This window comes from Bison bison, unplaced genomic scaffold, assembly GCF_000754665.1.
Source record: "Bison bison bison isolate TAMUID 2011002044 unplaced genomic scaffold, Bison_UMD1.0 scf7180017864108, whole genome shotgun sequence".
Taxonomy (NCBI): Eukaryota; Metazoa; Chordata; class Mammalia; order Artiodactyla; family Bovidae; genus Bison; species Bison bison.
This window is the reverse complement of record NW_011494680.1, coordinates 5,740,143-5,740,524: the sequence shown is the minus strand read 5'-3', so window position 1 is coordinate 5,740,524 and position 382 is coordinate 5,740,143. Positions and strand designations below refer to the sequence as shown.

At 59.9% G+C, this 382-nt stretch overlaps 1 protein-coding gene across 1 annotated transcript in view; it reads left to right on the top strand.

The window, feature by feature from the left end:
* Positions 1 to 382, top strand: part of PRKDC (protein kinase, DNA-activated, catalytic polypeptide) — a 131,138-nt gene that overhangs the window by 67,713 nt on the left and 63,043 nt on the right. The window contains exon 44 of the mRNA XM_010838939.1: positions 1 to 121. This exon is cut by the window's left edge and continues 33 nt beyond it. Coding sequence (XP_010837241.1) covers positions 1 to 121 — 121 coding nt within the window. The remainder of the gene's footprint in view (positions 122 to 382) is intronic.

Genomic DNA, 382 nt, shown 5'->3' with positions numbered 1-382 from the left:
GCTGGAGCGCCGGCGGCTGTACCACTGTGCTGCCTACACCTGTGCCATTGCCCTCGTCCGCTGCGTCTTCACGGAGCTCAGGTTTTACCAGGGCTTCCTGTTCAGTGAGAAACCAGAGAAGGTAGGCCCCTCCAGACCGCTGGCTGTGCTGCCTGGGTCCCGCGGGGTGGGGTTGGGGTTGCTGCTGGGTCCTGTCCTGGAGAAAAGAGGGGGAATTGAGAACAGTGGGCCAGGGGTGGGGGTCATAGAGTGTGGGTGCACATTCAATGACGTCTGACTCTTTGCGACCCCATGGACTATAGCCCACCAGGCTCCTCTGTCCATAGGATTCTCCCGGCAAGAATCCTGGAGTGGGTTGCCATTTCCTTCTCCTGGGGATCTT